Source organism: Oxyura jamaicensis, chromosome 4 (assembly GCF_011077185.1).
Source record: "Oxyura jamaicensis isolate SHBP4307 breed ruddy duck chromosome 4, BPBGC_Ojam_1.0, whole genome shotgun sequence".
In the NCBI taxonomy this organism is placed as follows: domain Eukaryota; kingdom Metazoa; phylum Chordata; class Aves; order Anseriformes; family Anatidae; genus Oxyura; species Oxyura jamaicensis.
Window position 1 is genome coordinate 46,904,412 of NC_048896.1, and position 24,765 is coordinate 46,929,176.

Genomic DNA, 24,765 nt, shown 5'->3' on the forward strand with positions numbered 1-24,765 from the left:
ATACAACAGAATTTCCTGAGTTCTCTTCCCTTTATCTTTCTCTAACCATAGAAAACATCCTCCTCCTACTGCCGTGTGAAAAATAAAACCTGACAACCCCAATGGCATTCATCTTTTTCCTAACGAGTCTTGTATTTCTCTGATCAATAGAAGAAGGAACATAATTTTGACCAAGGCAAGAGGTGAAATGACAGTGAAAGCACCTGAACACGCCTGCACAGGACACAGAGCTATGGAACAAAGTCATAAGCAAAGTGCAACAGCTATGAATAAATCCATAAACCGAGTAGGTATTAAAAATAACCAAATAAATGGTTTACAATGAAAATACCAACCAGTTCTAGCAAGAAATGATTCACTTACACTAATATAACACTTCAGCATTGCTGTTTCACGGAATAGCTTCTAATAACACTTGCAATTTAGATTCGAATAATTGTGAAGATACTGTATAAATCACACCTGTTAATTGGTCTGAAAACACATCGTTTTAGATGAATCATTGTAAACTTATTCTACAAATAAAGGAGATAAATGGATCACCAGCCTTGGCGCCACTGAAAGCTTTATATCTGATGGAAGACACAGGTTCAGAAAGTCACATCTTTTCTGTCTCATTGGGAGGTTTGGACATCTCTCAAGGATAATACCCAGACTCTTTAAAACAGACTCATAAATTAAAATAATGACCACAGGTTGATTTTTTTTTCCCAATACTTGCAAATTTTCTGGCTTGCAAAATTCCAGACTTATAAGTGATGCCTTTTTTAACATCAGCTCAGAAATTCTGGCTTCATGCTGTCATACGAAGGCCTTATCTGTAAAGATGAAAAACTGCAACAGGCTGTGAAAGTCAAATTCAACAGCTGTTAAAGCCACATGCGCTGAAAGGTGTTACAGGCATTTTGCAACAACATTATTCCAAGGTTCAAGGTAGCTATAATAAAAAGCATTTCAAAAAATCATCCAAGCCAAAGACAACCAAGTTCTCGAAACACTTCTGCCTACAGAAAATTTAGTGAGTATCAGATCTGATCAATAAAGCTGCAACATCTGAATAAGCTATTAGCCAGATACCTTCACTCACATTAAAAAAAAAAAAAAGGACAAAGCATACAAAATCCCATTTTAAGGAAAAATTATGTGAGATTAATAAAGTGTGCCAAAATTAATAATAAAATTTAAGAGCCTCTGCTTTCGCTAATTACTTGATTTTTCTACCCTTAGCATGCTTTTCATGACTATAGCTCCTTTGGAGAACTGATACATTCAAAGCCTCCATTAATTACATATGAAGGCTGGAATCAAATTCCCCAAGATGCAACCAGGAAAAACAAATCAGAATTATCTTTCATAAATTCATATTCAACTGAGGGGCTGATTCTTTACCTCCTGAATTCCCTGGGAAAGCATCACCAACTCAGTCCAACAGACGTCAGCTCATGCCAAGAGCTACTGGTCGCACTGTCGCTTACCATAGCTGCAAAGAATTGGGAAGACGCCCACAAATTCATCTCAATTACATTAGCCACTCCAGGATGAAGTATTAGAAATTTTGGTACGAGGAAAACAAAACAAACAAAGGGATACCTAAAGGGGGCCTCAGTACCTAAAGGGGGCCTACAGGAAAACAGGAAAAGGTCTTTATCACTGAGTGTAGCAATAGGTCAAGGATTAATGGCTTTAAACTAAAAGAGGGTTTAAATGAAATATAAAGAAATTCTCTGTTCTGTTCTGAAGTTCTCTGAGGGTGCTGAGGCAGTGGAACAGGTGGCCTAGAGAAGCTGTGGATGCCCCATCCCTGGAGGTGTTCAAGTCCAGGTTGGATGGGGCTTTCACCTCTGTGATTCTATGAGATTAACAATCCCAATTTTACAAATACAGCATGCCATTTCTGCTCTCAGCTAAGATGTGAAATAATACGTGTAAAATCCGTGACTCAAATAATTTGTCTCTGTCCCTCATTCCTATTCAGATACAGGATACAAGCTTGATGGGTCAGAGGCAATGAGTCTGTAGGGATTTCTAAACTTAACCTCCAGGCATTTTTGCAGTTTATTCCAGATGATGGAAACAGAAAGGGTCTAATCTGTATAACAGATGCATCCACCAAGGAAACTTCAAGCTTAGCTTCTTGGAAAAAGTGAGCACACTCTGTGCATGCAATGCTTACAACATCTTGGAGCTGGACCAGAAATTTAGAATACAGTTTGGTAGTTAGTTGCTGATATATAGGCCAACAAATACTGGCAGTATTTTGTGATTGTAGATAATCCTAGTTTTTATTCATAATAATGCATGTTAATACAGGATGTTTTGTGTGTTTGGGTTCTAGGAAAGATCACCCTGTACTTTTATATACAAGCTGTACTGATACACATTACATCTATTGCTTAAAGGGTATACTTAAAGGATATAATCAAAAACAGCTTTTAAATTGCAAAATATTTCACTAAAAACATATAACTGCAAATTTTATGAGCCAAGGACTAGAATCAGTTTGTTAAATCGCACTGTTGACGCTAATTTAGAGATAGGGACGTTCATATACATTTCCTCTCAATGCTGGGACCCAAAATTGAAGAAGTCAGTAACCATGGAAGCATTTACTCCCCAAACCACTCAGGGACAATTCTTAACCACGTTCCTCTCCCATCTATCTACTAGCATGCCATGAGCCCGATGCAGTACTGATAAAAATCAATAATAGCTATCACACCATTATCATCATTTGTGTACCACTCTAACACAAAACTTCCTCCAACCAGAAAATACCTGCAAATTCACCTAGAGCTATTATCTAAACAAACTAGCAGTATTCGATTAGCATTTCACTGCTAACTGAATTATAATGAACACAATAAAATTTCCCAACTATTAAGTATTTGAAATGGAAATATCTGTTAACTAGACAAATCCGAAAGAAAGGTCAAATTACAATTCTGAATATCATAAATGACTCACAAACTTATTGAGGCTATGATGAATTCGAGTCTCACAAAATATCAGGGAAAATGTTTGAAATGAGCATCATGAAGCTGGGGTTCTTTGCAATTAAAATTCTTACAATCAGTTTATTAACTAAACAACCTAGTAGCATTCAAGTAGTCCACGTCATCCCCTGCAAATGTCAGTAGATTTCCAAGTCTTCTAAAATATGCCAATATCACCGCTGTCAAGTGTCAACAACCCGTTGCTTCTATATGGATCAGATCCTGCAGTTGATGCCTCAGCTTTTCATGGTAATCTCCTGCTAGTCTGCAAAATAGGCCACTACTTTTTGTGAAAACACTGATACCTGCCATCACTGAGACTAAATGCATCGTTTTGCAGAGAGCTGCTGGACAACAAATTCTGGTGGGTTCTGACTGCTCCCTATTGCTGTAGCCCTTCACCTCTACAGCAACTATCCTCTGATACCAACAGCACAACTTTCTGGGTTACAGATGACATTCCCTAATTCGTTTGCATTATTCTGCCAACTTACAGGATTTAATACAGATACAAGTATAAGCCTACCACCACGTCAGCCTATACCTGCTGTTTAAAATTATTTCTTTCACTAGCCTTCTGAGAATGAAAATAATGAGTAGCAGCACTTGTTTTTAAAACCTGCATCTAACTGCAAAGCACGTCACTCTTGCCCACATAAATACGGTAAATTTTCAGATGTTATCAGGTGAAGTATTTTGTTATTCAGCAAAAGCAAATTTGATATAGTATATATTTTTTGCATGTGTATATATATATATACACATATATATCTAATATATATATAGTTGATCTACATTTTCTATGAGAGCTATTGAAAGATCTTTTGAAGCTCTCTTAGGGAAATGAGAACAAAAATACCAAACACACGATTCCCCCTGCCCCCGGCAATATAAACAAATCTGTGCCTACTTTTTCTCTAGGGAGCCAATTCTTCATGAGCTCTCAACAGTGAATTCTCTCTCTTGACCTGGCCTATATTTCTGACATGTATGAAAAGCCTTAGCTGAGGCTCCAATCATATGGTTCATTTAAAGCAAATATAAAATGTTCCTGCCTCCCCCGCCATAGATTTTTCTGTTCTTAAACGCATTCCTATCTTTGCTTTGTGATATATTCACCCAAAACAGTTTCAAAGTTTCCAGTCTCATCTTGTTAAAGGAAACAGAAAAAATACCAACTTTACAGCAGAAATTCTTTTCATCATAGTAATAATTGGGAATATGCAACCTCTGTTGTTCTGTGCTATTGTCATTGTTATGTTCCACAAACCCTCTGCAGCTCTTTTTGCAGCAGTTCACAAAGGTCACTCTCACCAAAACCAATATATATATTTTTCAATTTGTCCTTTATAACCTGACTGCCATGTACAATGCTCAGACAGCAAACCTATTGCTAGCCTTCCCTTGAGTCCTCATGGACTTAGGTAACAGTAGAAAAGCACTGTATGATGCACTTCATTTAATACAAAACTTCTCAATAGGATAATAATCTTTTAAAAGTTTAGAAATCCTACTAAATCCTCATTTTCTTGGTATAATGGCATTTTTGCTAGTGGTCACATTTCTTAAGTCAGAAGCGCCAAATTTTGCAGTGTGTTTATGAGGGCATGGTGCCACACAGTAAGTATAACTCAGTTTTATAGTCAGTCATAGTACCTCGGAACTTCAGATACTCCAGTGATCATCTTTAGCTTCTTTGTCTCTACTAAAACCCTATGTAGATCTTGATCACTTTTCTGAAGAATTTCACCCATAATAAGTCCTCTAACTACTCCTCCTGGTTGTGTTGCCTGAAAAATGGGCTGCATTTTGCTTCTAGCCCTGTGCATTATTTGTTTTTCAGTAATTATTCAGTCATGTATCTGAACGAAGCCTGTTTCGGAGTACCTGAGTTTTAACTAAACATCGTATTTCACGAGCCACAGCAAAACACAATGCAGTCCAAAGAACTGTGTATGTTTGCTCACCACTTTTTACTTCTTAGTCATTTAATTTACTAAAAAACTAGTGAGAAGTAACATCCTTTGTCTTACATTACATGAGCGCACTTAATGGGTGCAGAGAACAAGAACATTAAAATAGCAAGCTATACTTTATTTAATAATCTGGAAAAAGAAGGAGGTGAGTAGTTCTCACAAACGAGCTCAATCATGTTTGCTTTCAGAATTCTGATCTTTTTTTTGGTATTTCCAGGAGGTTTTCTTCTTGTTCTGTGTGCTCATGGCTAGCTCAGGCCTACACCTAGGTCTGTCTCGTTTAACTTTTCTGGAGAAACAAAGAAATCTATTCAAATCACTACTTTTTTCTGCTATAATTCTACTGGCTATGTTGTCAATGATGATAGGTATCCCGAGGACAAGCTGGCCAGAGTTTCCTGCAGATCTATATACCAGCACTAGATTTTGTCACCTTTAACCTCTTTCCCTTGCAAAACAAGGCTTTAATTAATTTGAAAAGCACCTTGGAGTTATACACAGTCTCCATGGAAACTATTGTTCAATTCTTTGACCCATTTACATAAGACAGTACACGCTATCAACTGGCAGCAGTTCCTTAAAATATATCTCATTAAAATCAAACTTTCAAAGATCTTTTACGCGATCCTGTTAGGAATCACACATACAATTATATTACTTCTGTGTCTGGTACAGATACTGATTTCTGTGTTTTCCTACGTAACCTGAAAGGAGCTTGCTAGCGTCTTCCACGGGGCAGGAGGCTTTCTGGCTTTCTGGGAAGTGGTATTTATTAAGAGCAGATGTACCCAGCTGGAATTCAGAAGGCCACAGGTGGCCTACCACAGGTCTTAAGCAATTCTCTAATATTTAAAGATGATTCCCAGATCACCCCTGTGACCATACAGAAGCAGATAAATAACCCAAAATCTCAGGAGTAAGTAATATCATATGACTGGCAGCATCAGAGAGCCCTGAGATCCAGTCACATGCCTCACGCTTGCAGGAGGAGCTGCAGAGAGCTGTTAACTTCTGCTGCCTGAGGAAAAACTGCCAAACCTCTGATGTGCATACACTGCTGCTACCAGCCACAAAGAGTTTGGCATGTAGCTCATAGGGTTGAGGAAGGCTGCCTATGCCTGTTACAGACAGCATTATAATGACTGCAATGGTTATTAAGCATGTATTATTAAAGAAATCTATTAACATATTGACTTTCACCATGAAAGCAAACATATATGTCAATTGCTGCATCCTCTTTGGAGTTTGGTAGAGTATGGGAACCCAGAAACCAGTTTTAAGTTTGTACCAAACAGAAGAAAAGCAAATGAATACTGCTAGGTACCCTAGAGTCTTGGTAATGAAATACTGAATCATTTATTGTAGAACAATATATGTGGGTGGGAAGAGAAGGCAAAACAACGAGCGTGCCTTCTGTGCAGACTCCTCAGAATTATAAATGGAGATTTGCATGGCTGTGTTAAACAGAACTAGCAATATGCAGGGCAGGAATGGATTTTTCAAAGCAGTTTTATATAATGGGCTTGGTAGCTTTGAGAAATGCCTTTCCCCAGTGGTCATTCTATTGATGTAGAGCCTAAAGACAATTTTTCTAATTAAGCAATAAATTACAGCTGTAGGGAAGTCTCGTAAGTCACTGTTAGAGCTGTGCAGAGCTCTGAACCTTCAGACTGCTAAGGACATGACAAGTCTCATACCTAACTTTATGCATTAATTCTTCCTTCTCCCCCCAGTTTTTCTTTGGATTTTGAGATCAAAAATCTCCTTTCAGACCTCACGATATCATCCAAAAGGTAGGTATTCCTGGCACACAGACTACATTACCCCAATAACTACCAGCTCCCTTCCTCTTCTATTTTTCCTTCACAAAACTGAAATCCTCCTTACTATAGTTTCGCTCTTTACATTCTCTTTGTTTCTGGTTTTCCCCTTCTGAGGGGCTGCAGAAAGGTGACACTGAAATGCTTGCTTTCTGCTCACCAACTTGTAAGATGTGACAGATGTTTGAGTCCTTCCCAGATCACTGGGAGGCAGCCGGAGGGCATACTCCAGACAGTCTCACTGAGATCATACACTATTTCGAAGTAGATTTGCTTTTTGACAGCTAAACATATACCTTCAAATTACTTCACCCAACAGAGGCAATACCCTGAACTTGCTTCTGGTCTTTACATTGGTATGCCCCAGCACTCCTTCCTTGTTTAGTAAACCTGGAGTTAGCAGATGAGTTGAAATCATTTCACCTTTTCCTTTGCATTGTAAGAGTGTCTGAGATGTCTGTATCTGAAGAAGAAATAGTAGGAAGAAAGAACATGCTCACATAATAATACAGTTTTTAGAGCAGCACAGGAAAGGTGCAAGGAACAACTGTTCTAATGGACAGCTATGGAGTAGCTTCTTCCTGGGAAAGTTTCTTCTTTAACTCCTGCAACATGTTGTAAACCTCTGGTAGAGGATTCTTACTCTCACAATGGAAACAAAGCATTACATACAGTGACAAAAACTTTTCAACATCCACTAAAACATCCAGCCTTTTAAATCCTTCCTATGCTTTTGGCTTCAGTAGTACCCTAACCAGCTGAACAGAGAAATTACATCTCACAGTGAATAGCATTTCACGTCAAATTTGCTTGTTCTCTTACAACAGAGGTTAAGCAGAAGTGGCTTGTTTACTTTGAAAACAGTCATTATTCTGTGCATCTTTACCATGTACCTTCTAACACCTCCTCAGGCTAGTACAGAGTCTCTACCAAAACATATTTATTTCCATTCTTTAAAGATACGGAGGACAGATTTGGCATAGCATGCCACTGATTTCTATGACAACATAACACGGTCAGTTTTGTTTTCTCTCATTTCTGTAAAACACGGTATTTGTATTTTTCTTTAACATAAACAAGTTTGTCTAAAACTTTTTCACATGTTCAAGCAAATTCAGAGCCTAATAATGCAGATGAATGATTGGGGTGAAACCCCCCCAAACAACAACATAACAAAATCCTCTAGCTAAGCATCTTTGCTGATGTTGCCCTGTCACAAAACCATCAGTAGGACTCCGGCGACCCCTTGGTTTTGCATTCATAAATACATTTAAGAACAGAAGGGTCGTTACCGAACCCTTTTTCATTTTTCCTGTTTCCAATTCATAAGCATTTTGCCTAGTAATTCTATTAGTATTCAAGTTGCCCTTAAAAAAATGTGAAGGCTTGTTGAATCACTGAATTGCAAACAACTAACTTCCATTGTGCCACTGGTATAACTGCCAATATCAGAAGATTAGACAAAATACCAGATAATTCTTTCAAAAAACTGTCCTAGTTCATTTTAAATTATACAAAAAATTCAATAAGCATCTCACATAGAAGGCTTCCAACTCTGCAGCTCTATTTATCATTCTTTCCAGTTACGACAGAAGACTTGATCCCTGTTAAGGTGCAAGGTTCTAGCCTGAAAGGAAGTCTACACAGAAACCTTAAAAACATGTGTAGTTTAACATCTTTGATTTTTTTTAAGAAGAAATTGAGCTTTTTCTCCTTAAAGTTAAGCTTTCCTTTGTTCAGTCAGTACCTTACCTCTTCACTAAAACACAAATTGTCAACTCTGACCGCAGAAGGCAGTGTGTGCCAGTAAGTTATTATTACAGAGATCATGTCCCTCTGAGAGTATGTGAAAAGGAAACCTTGCCAGCTAGTAAAATACAAATATACCCCCAACCAAATCCCATGAGACTCTAAGCACTGATAACACAAAGCTTCTCCACAAGCAATTTTAGGAGAAAAAAAAAAAAAAAGAGGTCCCTACGAACAAACATCTGACTGAAATCATAGGATGTCATCTGCCGATCAGCTGGCAGAAGTTCATAGATTCCTCAGCTCAAATTCCTCACAAAGTTTAAGAATATGATTTCATTGCCAAGGGTTTGTGAATATCCAGTCACTAAAACATGTCAAAGAATAGATTCAGTTATTCTACTCGGTTAAGTAACTTCCAGAATATCAAAGGATGCATGTAACCAACATTTCTGAACATTAAAATACTATTGAAAGAATATTATCCCAGCAGGCTTCACAGAGGAATCACTAGTGGATTAGCACAAATTTTAGAAACCAGATTAATCCCCTTCTCTCTTGCATCCTCTTCCAGCTATTTGAAAGTAATGAGCAATGGCCCAGTGCAACACTATTGTAGCATTTAAAGTAATTAAACAAATGCTGATAGCAATCAGATTCATTTCGTTTAAGGTTCCTTAATATATATCCACTTCATCTTTCTACATGTGGTCCTTGCCCAGCAGAACGTTAATAGCTCAGGAAGAGATTGCAACCAGATTTGAAAACGTAATAGTTTCATGCTGGGGAGCTCTGCCTTTTCAGTCAGCCGTTTCCAGAAACACAAAGCCAAACACCGATGTAAGAATTATAGTTCTGTGTTTGTAAAAGCTAATTCTTGATGAGCTGCTAGAATCAAGTATCAGTATGATATGATGACATCAAGTATGAGAACCCTTGTTGAAGGAATACCTGCCGTCTAAAGACTCATTGCCATTTGGAGATGGCAGCTATGATGCCAGGTAAGATTCGTTTTGCCTAAAACAGCTGAGGAAAAAACTGCCCTGAAGTTCCACACTACAGCATTTTTGGAGATAATTTTCTATTTTACCAAGTTGAAGATACTTGAAGAAATTCTGGATTCTGGTCCAACCATTTACTTCAAAAAGACAGGCGTGAGAGGGGTGAAATGTACATCGATGAATTATTTGCCAGCCTACACACCTGCCCATCCTTTAAGCTCACAAAGATTTATAAAAATACAGCTTGTCATTTCAGGAAGAATTTTCCCAACACAACGCTTCTTCCATAAAATGGGTTCTGAGGCACAGTCCCAATCTACCTAAATTCACAGGCATTTCACTAAAATCTGCAGAATTAAATGCCTATAATATTTTCAAAAAGAGGTTTCAGGCACCTTTTAGGTGCCTGAAACAGGCAGACATGGAAAATTAAACAAGAAACCCAGACAGGGTTTTGTTAGTGGCAAGACAATGACTTTTCCACCTGCCCATTGTTTAGATTCGGATTGTCACAGGCCTGGCCATTGACAGTTGGACTGTTAGGTCTTCGGCAGGTTAAAAATGAACCTGTATTTTCTGCTTCAAATTTTAGGCAACCACTTCAGAAATTTTAAAGGTATTTTCAAACTCAAAATGAGTTTGTGCTGTCTTGACTGCGTGGTGGAACATGAAACAACTATTTTGATTTTTGTATTTAAATAACATTCATGTCACCCCTAGGAATCTGCTTTAAAGGCCAAAGCCAACAATCAGAAGTTATTTGCAGTAACAAGCGATAAAATGCTTTCTGAGTTGTATTTTTCTTAGAAATGGTGATGTATACTACAAGTGGCACACAGTAGTCTTCCTGACTGACCCATTCAGTAGCACAGAAAAGGAAGGAAGAAATTAGCACCCAAGTGCTGGAACAAAGAATTACGCCCATTGCAAAGCTTAAATGCCTAGACTGGCTATCAGTGCGACCTCCAGTTTCAAGCAGTTAGGTCACAAATTGAATATACTCCCCTCATTAGTCACTTAATGCCTGGAAATTTTCTCTCTATTTTTTGAAGTCTTCCTTTGTGTGCTGGATAAGAGCTTCGTTTGAGAGATTTCCTTATTTTCTGTAGGCAGAACTTTTATGCAGGCTTAAAAGACCACAGCTGGTAACACAAACAGCAACCTGGTGTCAAAACGGCTTTCAGAGACAGAGCATGCACAGCAAACATCTGGAGGAGGGCCCCAATACCTGAGCAGACTGCTCTGGCTTCACAAGGTACTTACCTGTCACAGGTACGTAACACCTGACTGCAGACATGCTTTGAGCCTATGGCTAACGGGAAGCAAAAGTACTTCAGCCATTCTTAGTGGAGTTTGAGCCATCGGCTGGAGCAACTAAGCTCAAAAGGTACATCGTTTCTCCTCTTCAGATACTCTGAGATGAGGACTCCTGCCAGCATTCCTACTGAATGGTTCTTGCTAGTTTTAAATTCACACACTTCATTTATGCGATTCAACCTAAAAGTAATTACGGAAAACATCCAAGTCCTTGGAGGATGAAAATCACAAGACAAAGTGACAACTCAGGATGTTATCGCAGAATGTTAAGCAATATTCCTCCTTTATATTACAGAAGAGAGAATTGAACTTCATCTAAACGCAAATGAAACATGCCTTGGAATTGGAAATGAGTGTCCATTTAAGTGGCTTTGTGCTAAAATGCAGGAAAAATACAATGCGCTTAATAAACTACTGGTATGTCTGAAACTCAGCTTTATCATAATCCGCATTAAACAGCTTGTTTCACGGCTAGCTCCATCAGTTTAGTACCTTTAACACAAACGGATCGTGCCTTGCAAAGTTCCCTTCACGCAAGGGAGATATTTTCAATGAGCTTTTGAAATGCAGGAGTCTGAGAGACAAGGCAGACACTTCTGGTTGTGGGAATATGCATTTATACAACTTATTAAAGGGTGTGATGTTTTAGCATTTAATGGCCCTGCGTATAACAGTGGTACTAAAAGGTGAAAATCTCTTCCCAACTCCCCCATCCATACAGCTGTAACAACAGAAGCAGGCTTTTTGCTATGTGAGCCTTCCCTCGTGCTTTGTTTTCACACAAATGTGGAGATCTGCCTTCTGTGGCTGTAACACTCCCCGCATCAACGCCATTAGTATCCAGCTCCAGAAAGGAGGCTTTTCCTTTAAATGACAGGGCACTTGTGCCATAGATGAACCAGCGTGCAAATGAGGTCCCACAGCTTGCTTTGGCCAGAAGAGCCCCAGGCACACGTCTGCTGACCACCCACCAGAGAGGGGGGCACAGCAAAGCCCTGGGTTTGAAGGCAGAAATAGCAACCACGATGTCGCCCCTTCTCCTTCTGCTGCCTCTTCTCCCTAACCACCTCAGGAAATTCTTATTCCCCAAGGGCTCCCCAGCACAAAGGCATATGAAAGGCATTTTCCAGGTTTTTGGACAAACTGAACATGCATTTAATACACTCATTTTTCTGGAACTCTATTGCTCTTTAAGATAGAAGTGATGGATTACTGTGAATATTTTGAGGCTATTCCTTAAAGGAAAGGCAAAACACAGGTACCAATTTTAAAACAGTGAGAGGTATGGTAAGTACAAAAGTACTTCTGTTGTAATAATGAGCAATTTCAATGCTCCAACTGTAACGGGAAGTTCCTGGATTGTGGTTAAACTAAATTCTGCTTGGCTCAGAGCCACACAAATATTTCTTTTCCACATTCCCATCAATTACAGAAGTACAGTAAGTGTTTTTGTTCTTAAGTGCACTATTACAGGCGACACAAATAAGCCATTTTTCTTCCTGGGGTTGGAGCTAACATTTCTAAAATACCATATTACACATTTGGCAGGCTTGAAGCATGCTCCAATTTTTACTTGTGTTGCATTAGTAAGCCATGCCCTTTGATTCAGCTGAAAATTGGAGGTACACTACTTATCCTAGCCAGATGTCTCATTCTTCCTATGGTAGTAGAGTTGGTTATAGTTCAGTCCTGGTACAGGTATTCAGACTTGGGAAAGCAGTCCTCATGAGCCAAGAAGTATTATCAACAATTTATATGTAAGCAATAGCTGATACATACCATGTAGAGACCACTTCAGTGAAAGATTACATCGTATAAAATCAGATTTACCATTAAAAATCCATGCTATAGATTGATAGTTTTATACCAAGAAATCATTAAGATAGTTAACTACCCAACTAAAAATGAAAAGTTTATCTGAGATATTCACATATCCTGCTAGGAAAAAAATAGAATTTTAGAATGAAATCTATCACCCTCACCAACACTGCCTTCCATCACTGACAAAACCTACTGAAATACAACAAGACTCACGTAGCACCATGCAATCTCTCAATGCGTATCACTTGTAGTCTGTCTGTACCATACGTGCTTGTATCTTCTCTTACAGTCACCCCAAACTATACCACTATGTCAAATATGAGTATATTTCTAAGGAGAAAAGGGAAAGGATTCATTTTTTGGAGCCTCCAGTCCTGTGTGGGGTGCACAACAAAGACACATGTCTGAAATGCAGGAAGGAGTATTTCTACGATTTTAGCATAAAAAATAGATGTCCTACAGAATTAACCATTATCATTAACCATGACTAATTAACCATGGCTAACCATGGTTTCCACGGTTAATTTATCAGTGCTCAACTCTTGGACCACCATGACCGCCTTAGCAAAGAAACATCGGTATCTCACAGAGAGTTAGGTATCAACGTATTCGTGTTCTGCCTAGTCTTACTAATCCTTTACATACAGCATGTACTGGGGGCATATGAACTTAGAAAGAGGACATCTGGCAGTTCTGTTCTCTTCAAAGCAAACTGGTAAGCTCCAAAACCTGGAGGGCCTGACCTTGTACATCACACTGCTACCTGCAGGGGCTCTCTGACCAGTGCAAGGTTGACTGTCAGACAACTACAGCAATTAGAAATTGTTAAATGCAAAATGACTAACATGTTAATCCATGAATTTTGTCTGTTTTTGTCTGGCTTCATGGACAGCTTTATGCTGGATGGTAAGGAAGATCACATTTTTTTTAGATGAATTTGATCTTAGCTATGGTATCAAAAATGGAATTAAATGCAGCACATCTGTAGTACAATACTCTTTTGCATTACCAGCAGAAAAAGCTCTGCAGTGCTTTTGAGATCAGATCCATTGCCCTGTAAACAAAGGCAAATATTCCCTGTCAATTCTGAAAAGACACCAGATCACATTCTCCACTAGATACGAACTTCTTGCTTTGTGGATATTTTCCCTCCCCCACCTTTTTAAAGCCTTTATCAATAGCTGTTTAACAACAACAAGAAGGTAAATAAAACATTTTCATTCAGCATCTTGACCACTGCCAAAATGTCTTATTTTCAGGCAGTACGGGCTGCAATTTTTTCCCCTGAACTCATTTCAATAAGATCAGCTCTTAACACATTCCTAAGGTCACCTGTAAGATTCAGCACTGACCACAATAAACTTTTATTCAGATTTCCCAATGCCTTTCCTTCAAACTTTACATTAGATGCCAGCTGTATCAAGTAAAAAAAAAAAAAAAAAGAATCAACCCCTATGTCCTTACTCTACTATTTTAATAACTAACGTCAGTCAGCGTTTCCATTCTTTACTATATCTTTTTCTGTTTTAAATTGTCCTTACTTTTCTTGCACTTTTTTCATCATTTGTGTTAAAAATCCTCCCCTACATAACCTACATAGTTGTTATCTTGTATTTCTTCAAACCCATCTTTGGTCTTACGTCTATCCATGGTTACACCAAGATGACTGATAACGAACAAATGAACCTTCTGGCTTTCTCACTCTTCCCATTTCTTCTCTTCAGTGACTGTTGTGAACATTTGGCCATGAACATGGAATCCAACACAAAAAAAATAATCACACCATCAGCAAACCCCACCATGCCTACACGACATAGCCACCTTTCCTATCCTGTCCTGATATACAGTTTACCTGATTTGTGCTCTAGGCTTTAAAACCTCTGGGGCAAGGCTTATCACCTCATATTATAGTTAGCACAGCAAGGACTTAAAATAGGTTAAAGCTCTCCAGTGTCACTATGTTATATTACTTTTTATACCATCAATTCTATTACATTTTACTGGCAATAGCTTGCTTGCTAGAATGGACAGCATTCCTCTATTATTATCTTTCATGTGGAAGGGCAACTACTGCCCAACCTCCCCTCCTGCAGATCCATCTGAAGAAAGGTTTAGTCCATCTAACAAAGGGTAGGAAAACTTCATCTTCCTTCACAATGGAGTGGACAGTCAAGGCAGGGCAAGCACTCTCTTTGTCAAATGCTGAAGCAAGACAACGATGAGTTCAAGAAATCAGTTTTGAAGTGACTTCTGATTAAGTCTTCATCTCCTACTCTAGATGGTTAAGGTAGATCATTTACAATATAACCACTTGTAAGAGCTGAAAGCACAGACCTAGCCAGGCCATGTGAGGTATTTCTTTTTCACTCTTCTCCTTCTATTACATGCCTAAAAGTCAAGCAACACAGAAACGCTTATCTCCATTAAAACAGTGCAGACAAAGTGGTGGAACCCCATCTTGACCCCTCTTTCTGAGACACCAAGAGTACAGTAGTATTTTAAGACAGAAGGACTGTGATGTACTAGGCTTTACAAGAGGAGACGGTATGTTACTCAGTTGTAAAAACACCACGGTGCCCTGGTTATTGATGGCATATGAAAAAGCATATGAACTTACTGACAATTCTTTGATTAATTTTCTTAGTTCCTTGTGTCCATGCTTCTCAGCAAGACTTGCTGGATCATCTCCGTGTGTGTTGGCTATCCTACAAGCCCATGTGGCCTCTGGACACTTGAGCAGAAGAGCTGCAAAGTTCTTTAATCCAAATCTGGCTGCACAGTGAAGGAGAGTGGGAAATTCTTCCAAATGGCTACCTGTATAAGGAAACAAAGTTTTCATAAAGGACAGTCCTGCTCTTATAAAGTATCTCCTACCTTTTTTTTTTAAATTTTAATAAAACTCTTTTGAATATTAGCACTACTGAATCACTGTTATCAAGCTACCAGTACAGAACTGTCCCTGAAAGAACAATTCCTCCAAGCCAAAGTTTTACAAATCACATAGATATTTTAATATAGGACCTTTTAGCATAACTAAGAAATCTCTCACTTTTTTTTTTAAGAGGGATTTTAAAGCACTTTAGTTCTATTGAGAAACCTTTCCTTGCAAAAGGAAGAAAATTCTACAGCCAAGACATGCTTTTACATAGGTGTGTATTATATAATGCTTTAGAAATATTTTTAATCTGAGAAATTTGAAATTCATAGGCTTATGATGCTATATTTTCATATTACATTTCTGAAAAATTACATGACTGCCAAAGACTTGCAAAACTTTGCTTATCACCTTAATGAAAAATCAGTGTTAAAAGACAGATGCATCTGATAAAGGTTTCTAGGATTTATCTGAAATAGCACAATATTTATTTGTATCACAGGTTGTATTTTTTACAAGCTAAACAGAGGTAAGATTATAATTCCAGCACTTAGACCTGTATTATAATTGCAAGTTACATGTAGAAAAATGAGAAACCAAGTATAAATAGCATTTCCCTCTGCCTTCTTACTCTGCTTTCCAATCGCCTGTGGTTTGTTGTGTTCTGATTTGTCTACACATCAGCACACGTCTCTCTTTTCCAAGTATGCATCCAGACTGCCCCAGGGCACCATCAACTTCTTGCACCCTCAGGGTCTTTTGGCAGTGTCTTTAATACTCACTGTGTGAAGTGCATCCTCTGCTCTGTTTTACACCTGGCTCCTGCTAGGTTCAATTGATAGCCCCCCTCCTCCGGGAAGGGGGCTATCAATTAATTTTTCCCAATTAATTTTATTCTCCATCTCTATCTACCCCGTCTGCACTTTTAATGACTTACTCATTCCCAGAATTTAGTTCTTAAAGAGCTCCAGTCTACTTAATTGTGCCTTATGGAAAATCAACTCCATCACCCTCACTGCTCTTTTCTGAACCTTTTCCAGCTTCCATATAACTATTCTGAGAAGATGGGAGAAGAATTGCACATCATACTCAACTTGTAGTTGAACCATGTAATTTAGGCATTGTCCTAATTACGTCCTCTGTTTTGTTCACTATTCGTTTTCTAATAATTCCTAATTTCATTTGCTTTTTGATCTGCTGCCTAGCAACAAGTTGGCGTTATCATGGAACTGCGTGGTCTCACTCCTGAGTGCTAACAGCCTGCCTAAAGCCTTTCATTTTGTATGACAACACAGGACTCTTTTTTTCCACTTGCATCACTTGTTTTTACCTACACTAAATATCATCTGTCATTGTATTGCATAATTACTAAATCCCGTAAGGCCTTTCCCAGGTATTTCCCAATCAGCCCTCTTCTCTGCTACCCTGAATACTTTGTACCAGTAGCTAAGTTTAAGTTCAAACAATTACTGACCTGATGATTCTTACCAATAACCTAGTTAGACTCCACGTTACAGATTTAATATCTTATTACAGCTTATTCATTTGTCTGGTGGAGATAACCCATTAACCTGCCTGCAGTTCTCAAGGTCATGTCCCTGCCTAGAGAAATTGGGTTTTGGCAACGTATTTACACCTTTTTAGTACTGCAGAACTGAGATATTGCATACTGCTGTTAGAAATTCCACTACCTTATTCTTAAATTCCCTCAGAGCTCTTCATGAATACTAGTTAGCCCTGATCATTCCTAGTCCTGCCCATTTTTGCTACAACTTCATGACCCTTTCAACTCGACAGTCCCTTTTTACGTGTCTCCCAACCAGGACTACAGCTTGAGAATCTACACAGATCCTTCTAAAGCAAACACTGATGCAAATATTTCATTTTATTTCTCTCTATTTTAACTTTCAGTTATTTTTCTTGAGTTCTCCTTTACATCCCCATTATCAGTTGTCCTCCAGATTATGCAGCAGATTTTCAGGCCTTCATGCGCTGGAAGGAAGATTTAATAATAGTTCTGATTCCTTCTGGAAGTCTCTTAGTTGCCACTTCATCTTGTTTTAAACAAACCTTCTGATTTTTACATACTTCCCATATCAAAATTTGGCACAGCAGTGGTGAACTTCATTACCTTTCCCCAGCCTCTCTCCTTTTTGCTCCTGTTAGCGTGCAAAAGAAGTACAATCCCACCTCATCATTAGATACAAGGATTCAAGGAACTTGCATTCAGTTCTTGCAGTAGGCATAATGAAGTTATGACTGAACAGAAAAATTGTTAGGACAAATTCTTGACTGCTTTTTGGATGAAGAATATTCCATCACTACTCCACACCAATATTGTTTTGACACAACACATTTTAGATGAAAGCCACATTAACAAACCTAAATTGATTTTTAAATTGAGTGTTGTCTGACTTTTATTTCCATCAGGCAACCAAGAAACTGTAAATGCACAGCATTTGTGTAAATCAAGTCGCTTATTTTAGGAGTCTTGGCAGACTGAGCTTTTATCAACAGGGGTATGTGTTTGAGCTTATACTAGTTCATATTTGCAGCATGCTTTACAATACTTTGAGTTGTCCTGCTAAGTTAAAGAATTATAATCAGCAATCTTAAAACTGTTAGAGCAGCTAAGGTTCTTCGGTGAAATATTTGCTGCACAACGTCTTCAATCCTGACTGCTCAACATTTTGACTGATGCTCCACAAACTGGACTTGACGCCACTAGAAGAATTAGGAATGTTATCCTAAGGTACAGCCATTTGACTTCTTACTCTTGTCTCTACTTCACCATCTTCAAGAAAACAAAACAAAACGTGACAACAATCGTACATATACACTGACTTAAGGAGACATCACACCAGCAGGAAGTGAATATGGAAGTGATTTTAAGGCTTGGACAACAACATCCAAGCTAACTGTACTGTTGCATATTACACGGGATTCTCTTAAAAAAAAAGTCCAAATGCAAGCTTTTTATCAAAAAACATCCACACATGTCAGATATCTTAATTCTTTTGCCTTTTTTTTTTTTGAGATGTCCACAATGAAATAAATGTCGGAAAGTAATTTTTAAAAAGAGCAAATAACATGAACTCTATCCAATAGCATGCATCCTGTTAGCAGATTCTAAAAGGTCAAATAGGGTCAGCAAAAAGAGCCTTACCAGAGTATAAAAAGCATACTCTAAGGAGAATTTCCACTCCATGTTAATGAAACCTGAGAAATCTACTAACAGTTATAATTAATAATTTCATCTTTTCTATCTTTACTGCTTCAAAAACCAGAATAAAAGGAAATTTCTGTTTACAGAGGAATTCAAACTGCTTCCTTTCAGAGTATGAATTTCCATTTCATGCTTACACCCGGTACAACGGACAAGACTGCCATCAAAAGACCCAAGCCTATAGAGAACAAGTAATATACATTGTATTGTGATTGCACAATTACTGTAACTTATCTCCTGATTTCATTCACAAAATGAACATCTACTGTTACAAAGACATTTAAATGCTATGGCGAAATCAATGTCTATAACAAGCATGGTTTTACTATCTTTAAACAAACAAATAACTCACCCTGGAATTGAATGTCTTTTAGCAGGGCAAAAAGTGATAGCAAATGGCAATTTTAACAGGAATTGCAGCTCTGGAAAAATTTGCATTTATACCACTATCAGTATACTCCTAATAAAGAGTAAAATTGCCTGCCTGAAATATGTTGTATTGCTAAATATGTAGTTTGTGCTATGACCAGACTTCTTCAGCCGTGAACTTCACATGAAATTGAACACAGTTCATCTCCAGTAATATAACTATATGAATTCTTGTGCAAGAAGTCTGAACTACACAAGCCTCATACAGTAGGGTGGCTGTATGGATGTTTTCTAGATAAAATGCACATTAGCTGAGCAGGACGACCATGGTTTCTGGGGCATGCTACTGTACAGATGCATTAAAAGCAAAAAGCTGTCTGAACCTAGCAGAGCACTTGCACACAAGACCTACCAAAGGTAGGTCTCTGCTTTGGGCTTCCTTCTGGGCACGATGCCATTCCACCTCCAGCCTAGGCTGGGTACTAACGAAGTTGGTATGAGAAGCAGAAAAAGCTCTGTTCAGACTTCTTTTCCCTTGCCCTCAACGGATTAACACTTTGCATGGGATTGACCCAGTTGCTTTCTGTTACAGAGTTAGAGATTCAGTGAGGACCAATGTAGGAGGTTAAAGCTTACAGCCACCACGACTACAGGCTGCCGTGAGAGGTTTCAGACATCGTACTGCACTGGCTGCTCCCTCCCACAGCTGGTTCACACACTTAATGAACTTCACTGATTTCAAACAGCTTTTAACACACTGCTTTGCAAAGTCTTTTTAGGCAGCCCTGATATGATCCCTCTCTTGGAAAATGCTTTTACCAACAGTCCCCATGGCTGCTGTTCCCTTTAGCCACCTCTGCATCACTTTAATGTCCATTTCTGCAGGCAGCTGTGGTACCAGCAGACAATCTTTGCTCTGTATAAGCTAATGGCTTTGCCATCTGTGAAGCAAAGGAGACATTTTTAGACCTGATCTCTCAGAAAATCCTTCCCTAAGCCCCATCTTTACCTCAAAAGTATAGTAAGGTTAATGACCTCAGAAGAAATGAGTGAAAGCTCCTGATCTTTCTTTTTGCCCTCATTCTAAAGAGGCACAAATGGCCATTTAAATGCCTCCCAAGTCGCCTGCTAAAGGTGAAGTGATCTCTTTCTTACCAACTATAGCAAAAGGCAATGACAACTGTGGGTACCATTGTCAAAACCAATTATGAATAACCCACTGCAAGATCTATTTTTTAAATTATAATTGTTCACTTAATTGCCAGTTCAAAGTTTAGCAAGCTCTTAAGACAAATTAGAAGTTCTTCTGTAAATATATTTCTATCACACTGTGTTTAACTCCTTTACCTGAAGCTTTGTATTACACACAGTAGCAAGACGCTGTAACCTTGTGAAAGGACACATGACTTCAGCAGGAAAACATGCAGGAACTTGCAAGCTCATCACACCGAATTTGGGAAAATTACTGGAACTTTTATCAGCTGTGAAACTGGAACAACTGATATATTTCAGTTAAACATATACACAACTGAAGGAAATTAGTAGTTGACGGGGTAAGTAGAAGTGAACAGCTTGTAACCAGCAGCAGTCTTTTGATGAAGAACATTAACGGAGAAAAGCTGCTGTAGTTTTGCAACCACCCTGGGAACTAGATAGCTGGTGATCATAAGCAGGAAGGAAACAGTACAGAGACTATGACCAAGTGGCTTTTTTTTAAGTGCACGAAGGCAACTTCTTCAACTTTCCACTAACTTTGAAACCAGTGCTTGCTCTTAAAAGCTTTAGCTGACACACACAAGGTGAAGAGGGGGTTGCTGTCTTGTCCTGTCAAAATCCCTTCTCCACTCTTCTCTGCAGGGCATTCGGCAACACCTCAGCTATAGAACAGAGCACAAAATCTATTATTGCTGCAGTGTAGCACTGTCTTAGCCTGCGGGAATTTTCATAAAATTGCAGCAAGCAAACAGAACACCTAGAGTTATATTTCTGCAGGTTTTTTAAGGCATCCTTCTTTTATTTCTGAAATTACTGACACAGGACATTACTTATTTTAGCAATTTAAACAGACATTTAGGATGATTTCTACAGTGTCAATATCAATTAAACAAAAAAGTGCTTATAGCTCTTCTTGTTTCCCCTCTCCCAGTCTGTCTTTCCTCCTGTTATTTTACTAGCAGCTGGAAACCCAATCCCATTCTTTTGGGATTGATGTTTCTGCTTGAAAGAAAGAATTAGAGAAATCAGGATACAATTTGTTATGTTGCTAGCACTGTTAGGTGACAAAAAAAAAAACACAGTATTTTCTACAAAATAAGTAATTCAGGATTTTTCATAAGCCTCAATATATGGGTTTAATCAGAACAATGGTGACAGATGATTTTTTATTATTATTATTATTATTTTTTTTAAATAAAATTCACCAGTAGAGGAAGATGACACACAGGTTTTCCTCAGTTGTCTTCTTTGACCTCAGGAATCAACAAATCAAGAACTCCCAAAATGAGAATTCAAGAATAGATTCAGAGCTTCACCAGCTCAAGAAGAGCTTTGATCAGTTACTATATTTTGTCTGGAGTCTTTTACCAGACTACAGAGGAATAACATACATACAAGGTACTCTGAAAGCAATTTAACACACAATGTGCAATACTCAGGGCAGTACCTCCAGCTTCCACAAGAGATGGAGGACAAGGTACCTCATTGTTCTCATCACCACCACAAAAAAATCCCATATGCCTTGGCTCTGTCTTTCAGTTAACGTTGTGATGTTAAACACAAAGCTGTTCCAGTGGCTTCTGCTCAGGCTGTTAGCTTTCTCAGCTGACTGGGCTTCTGATATTCTCCTTCAGAGGACTACAGAATAATCTCTTTGAATATCACTCTTTCTTAAAACATTCTTCTCCTTGATAAGCTGAAAAAGACTCTTAATTCTTCTATACTGCTAGGAAGTAATATCTACGCATAATCCTAAATATGTTTTGACAATGTTCTTTTGAACGTTGTACAATCTATCTTTTTAACTTTAGATGTTTTTCAGCTGAACAAAACATATGCAACAACACCAAAAAATTAAAACAAGAAAGGCACAGGTCAAGTCTGAAATGTGCACTTCATTTCTGACAAGCTTTTACACATACAGCAGTTCCAACAATATTCTGCTGGTAGAGACTCCTGCTTTACTTTTTGGATACTACAGTAACTATTACAATAGGATGCTTCATCAAAAGCAACCAACTGAAACCCATCTTATCCGTGGGTTATCACTGGAGATCCTGGACTGTTAAAAAAACCCACCCACAAACAAACAAAGAAAAACACACACACACACACACACACCAAAACCACCATATACAGCATGAATTCCCTCCTCCCATTTTTCAAAAATCAATTTGATTTTAATAATACTGACAAGCTTAAAAGCAGGTCAAACAACAACTAAAGAGAGTGTTGTCATTGCCTCCATGTAGGCTGAGATGCAATTTTCTTCCTGCAAGTAATCCAGCAAGCCAGCTTCCACACAGGAAGATCATTACGTGCAAGTTAAAGTGCTTGCAGGCCCTAGGTTTTCATATTACAAGGGACTCCATAAGGCATGATGTGTTGCTCAAACAATTCTCTTTACTTAGATGGCATGAAATTCAAGTTTCTAGAATATTTATTTGTGATCCATGACGTCATCTGAAAAATCTCCCTTATCAGAAATCATTATATCCCATGATATACCTATCTTAAGGAGGTGGAGTTGTTCTGTTAGATATTATGGTCACACAGCAATTTTAGTATGAAACCTTGCTTTTTGATTAGTATTTCAAAAAAGACAGGAATACTAAAAATGTTCTGGTTGAGTTTACCCCAGGGAAATAACAAAGGATGATTTTATCCTAAGCATGTCTTATTTACAGGCATGCTTGCATGTGTGTGTTACTATAAAGACAGGTAATCATACACATTAGTGAGACATGTTACTTTGATATAACATGGTAGAAATATGTATGTTAATACGTTAAAGATACATAACATACATTGACAAATCATGTTAAACAAGGAACTACACATAGGGCTTCTCATCAGGTGCTCCAACTGAGGTTAAGTCTCCAACTTAATTTGAATAAATGGAAGCTGAAAGACAATTAAGCAGCCTCAGAATTTGCAAGAAGGAAATTCTATACATGTAATAATGTATGCACATGATAGGAAATATGCAGTAAGAGCTACAGTAACATCATGTACATACTTCAGTTCTCATCACCTGGAAGGATGAAGCTGTATGTTCCGTGGAGAGCTTTTGTACAAAATAAAAATTTGTGTCGTTGTACGGCAATTTGAAACTATGCTTTGAAGAACGAATTCTAGAGTGTATTCTAAAAGATTTTTAGTTGAGAGGATTATTTAGTTGAGAGGATATTTGTAATAGAGGTACTGAAAATAAAATAGAGAAGGAGTTCATCTTTTGCACCCTTACTGTCCGTCTTTACCTTGCCAGCCTAGACACCAAGCTCCCACAAGTACTGACATTCATCATACTAAAAAGAATTGTTAAACAGCCATTCTGGGAAAAAAAAGGGGAGGGGGAGGGGGGGAAGGAGTGTTCTTGGAAAAATTGTGTAAGCAAACATCCATCTGTTGATTTCATGTTCTAAACTATCATTAACATAGCCAAGAATCCCCAAAAGAAACATGCACTTCTCCTATTGGATTTTATATGTAGCTTTGTAGTCCTAAATTTTTTAATCACGCAGCTGTACACTTTGTGAGAAGTCAAACCAAGCAATTCTTCAGTTATCCAATAAAACTAATCATGTTATCTTCATTAGTTGTTCACTGAGTTCATACTGAGAACACTCAAGTACAGCGATTTATCAGCTGTATCACAGTGTGCTATCTCTAAAGTTAAAATAAAGCATCAAAGGAAAACCAGAGTGGAAAAGGCTTCTCATATTCGTGCCTCATGGGGCAAGTTTGGCCTACTGTACTCACACCAACAACTGGAGAGATGAAATGGCCTCCTAAGGATATGGCTAAAAAAATGCATGTTTGTTATAGTGTTTAAGGTTGAAAGGAATGTATTTGTACTTTGAAAGCATCCAGCTTCCAAGCAGAGCATCTTTGGGTAAAGGCATTATTATTAAGCTAGAGGTCTTACATTATTATTAAGCTAGAGGAAAGTCAGATTAAGTACAGTCCATCAGATGACAGATTCACAAAAAGCTGTCACAAGCTTTTGGAGGAAAATTACATAGTTCATAAAGCTTTATGAACTAAGCGTTTGATACCAAATCTAATCAGAAGCTCTACTTATTGAGTTCAACAGGCTTTGAAGCCTTCAGAAGCAAAGCCTGGAAGTCAGCAAGAACCCTACAAGAATCACTTACAGACAGTCACTGAGATGTTAAGTATTGGTGTTTGCATTCTGATGTGTCAACTTGCCTCTATTCAACCAAGTACGTCTCAATTTTCCCCTGAAAATTGACAACTGGAATTCCAGCCTGTTTTGACCACTAGGGGAAAAAGCTGAAAATACAGCAATTATGAAATTAGAACCAATTCTTCTGCCTGTTCAGAGAGATAAGAATGATTTATCTCAGTGCTGAAGAGCTTTCTGTCAATAGCTTCAATTC

General features: G+C 38.2%; 1 protein-coding gene across 6 annotated transcripts in view; it reads right to left on the reverse strand.

Moving 5' to 3' along the window:
• BANK1 (B cell scaffold protein with ankyrin repeats 1) overlaps window positions 1–24,765 on the reverse strand; it is a 138,928-nt gene that overhangs the window by 63,564 nt on the left and 50,599 nt on the right. For all 6 annotated transcript variants that reach the window (XM_035325067.1, XM_035325070.1, XM_035325069.1 and 3 more), the window contains one exon: window positions 15,295–15,491. In XM_035325067.1, coding sequence (XP_035180958.1) covers window positions 15,295–15,491 — 197 coding nt within the window. The remainder of the gene's footprint in view (window positions 1–15,294; window positions 15,492–24,765) is intronic.